The sequence below is a fragment of the Carlito syrichta genome, unplaced genomic scaffold, assembly GCF_000164805.1.
Source record: "Carlito syrichta isolate Samal-C Ts95f unplaced genomic scaffold, Tarsius_syrichta-2.0.1 Scaffold284780, whole genome shotgun sequence".
NCBI lineage: Eukaryota > Metazoa > Chordata > Mammalia > Primates > Tarsiidae > Carlito > Carlito syrichta.
In genome coordinates, this window is record NW_007228876.1 from 41,964 (window position 1) to 43,394 (window position 1,431).

The window sequence follows — 1,431 nt, forward strand, 5'->3', positions numbered from 1 at the left end:
TTCTGCCAAGCTGCAGAAGTCCCAGGAGGACGTTCACGCTAATTCTCTGAGTAACCTTTAGTTCACCCAACTATGGCACTTCTACAAGCCAAAGGCGTGTGAGTGTTTAATCCGGGGAAAAGGAGAGACTGGCATGCGTCAGTTTCACGTCTCTTTCGTGGCCAGCAATGAAATGGGCGACCGTGGGGGCGGGTTCCCCCTAGCACGTCTCTCCATCTGTTCAGTTCACGCACGCAGCCGCCGGTTCTGCGGGGCACAGGCGGCTACGCGGTGGGTCCGGAGCCCTGCGACGCCGGCTGGGCGGGGGGCTGCGTGGTCTCCTGCGGCTGCGTGGCGGCGGCAGGCGGGGAGCCGGTCTGCCGCTGGGCCTGGAACTGGGCGAGCTGCTCGGGACTGGCCGGCGTCTTCAGCAGATTGTTGTCCTGCTCCAGCTGCGAGTTCTTCTCTGTGAGTTCTTTGGTTTGCTCTTTGAGGACTTCCACCTCCTCCCAAACCGCATACATCAAATGGCTTTTCACCAGGCTTTTCATAGCTTGCTGGATTTTGTTGTCAATAGCTACCACACTTGCACCAGAGGAGCTATTGTCAAGTCTCACAGAAGCGTTTTCAGTCCCGAGCAAGGATGACAAGAAAGAAATCGAAAAATGTCTCAGTTGGTAAACTCCTGATCCATCGCCACCGGTCTACACCATTGGGATTTCATGCAATTGCAACCAAACACACCCTCGTGGAAAAAAAGAGGGAAGACCCGCGGCCTTGTTTGAGCTAGGTAAAAATCTCCTAGCGTTCTGGAGCCCGGGGACAGAGAACAGCAGCCCTAATTTAAAACAGCCCGGCTTCTGGGGCTTGGCGATCCCGGGAAGATGCGGATCCCAGTGGCGTGCAGAGATGCTTCCCAGATCGGCCGCCCGGCTCCAGTCGGCTCTAGCCCCTGGTAAATTATTTTTAACGTTAAAGTATGAAAGCCCTGAAATATCAAAGTACAAGTATACAACACCAATTGCAACAAAATAATAACCAACTTTCAATGTTTACCAACTACATAAATCAGTAACAACAGTGCAGAGTTGATATCAGATAATTGTCTCAATTAACTTTTTCTCTCCTTGTCTCACCATTCATTTTCAAGCAAAATATAATAACGCCATATATAATAATAATATAATATATGGCAACTCTGCAGCATTCAGAAACAGAATTTGCAAAGATGTTAATTCATGCCAGCGACAACCCGGATTAGAATTTGGAATGACGTAAATTCATATAAGTCATCGCAAATCAGTTAAGATCAGATTTGTCTAAAAAAAAATACAACTACAACAGTTTAAGAAAAAAATTTTTTTTACTCGTGTTACAGAGTAAGACAAAGCTCCTTCTAGCTTTTTACTTCACCATTTATTTTAGTTTATAAATACATGAGTACTGAGAGCT

General features: G+C 47.4%; 1 protein-coding gene across 1 annotated transcript; it reads right to left on the minus strand.

Annotated features, from left to right (window-relative positions):
* Positions 1–94: 94 nt before the first annotated feature.
* Positions 95–931, minus strand: LOC103254561 (TSC22 domain family protein 1-like). Its single transcript, XM_021709786.1, has one exon. The coding sequence runs from the start codon at positions 528–530 to the stop codon at positions 264–266; it is 267 nt and encodes an 88-aa protein (XP_021565461.1). The 5' UTR covers positions 531–931; the 3' UTR covers positions 95–263.
* Positions 932–1,431: the final 500 nt, after the last annotated feature.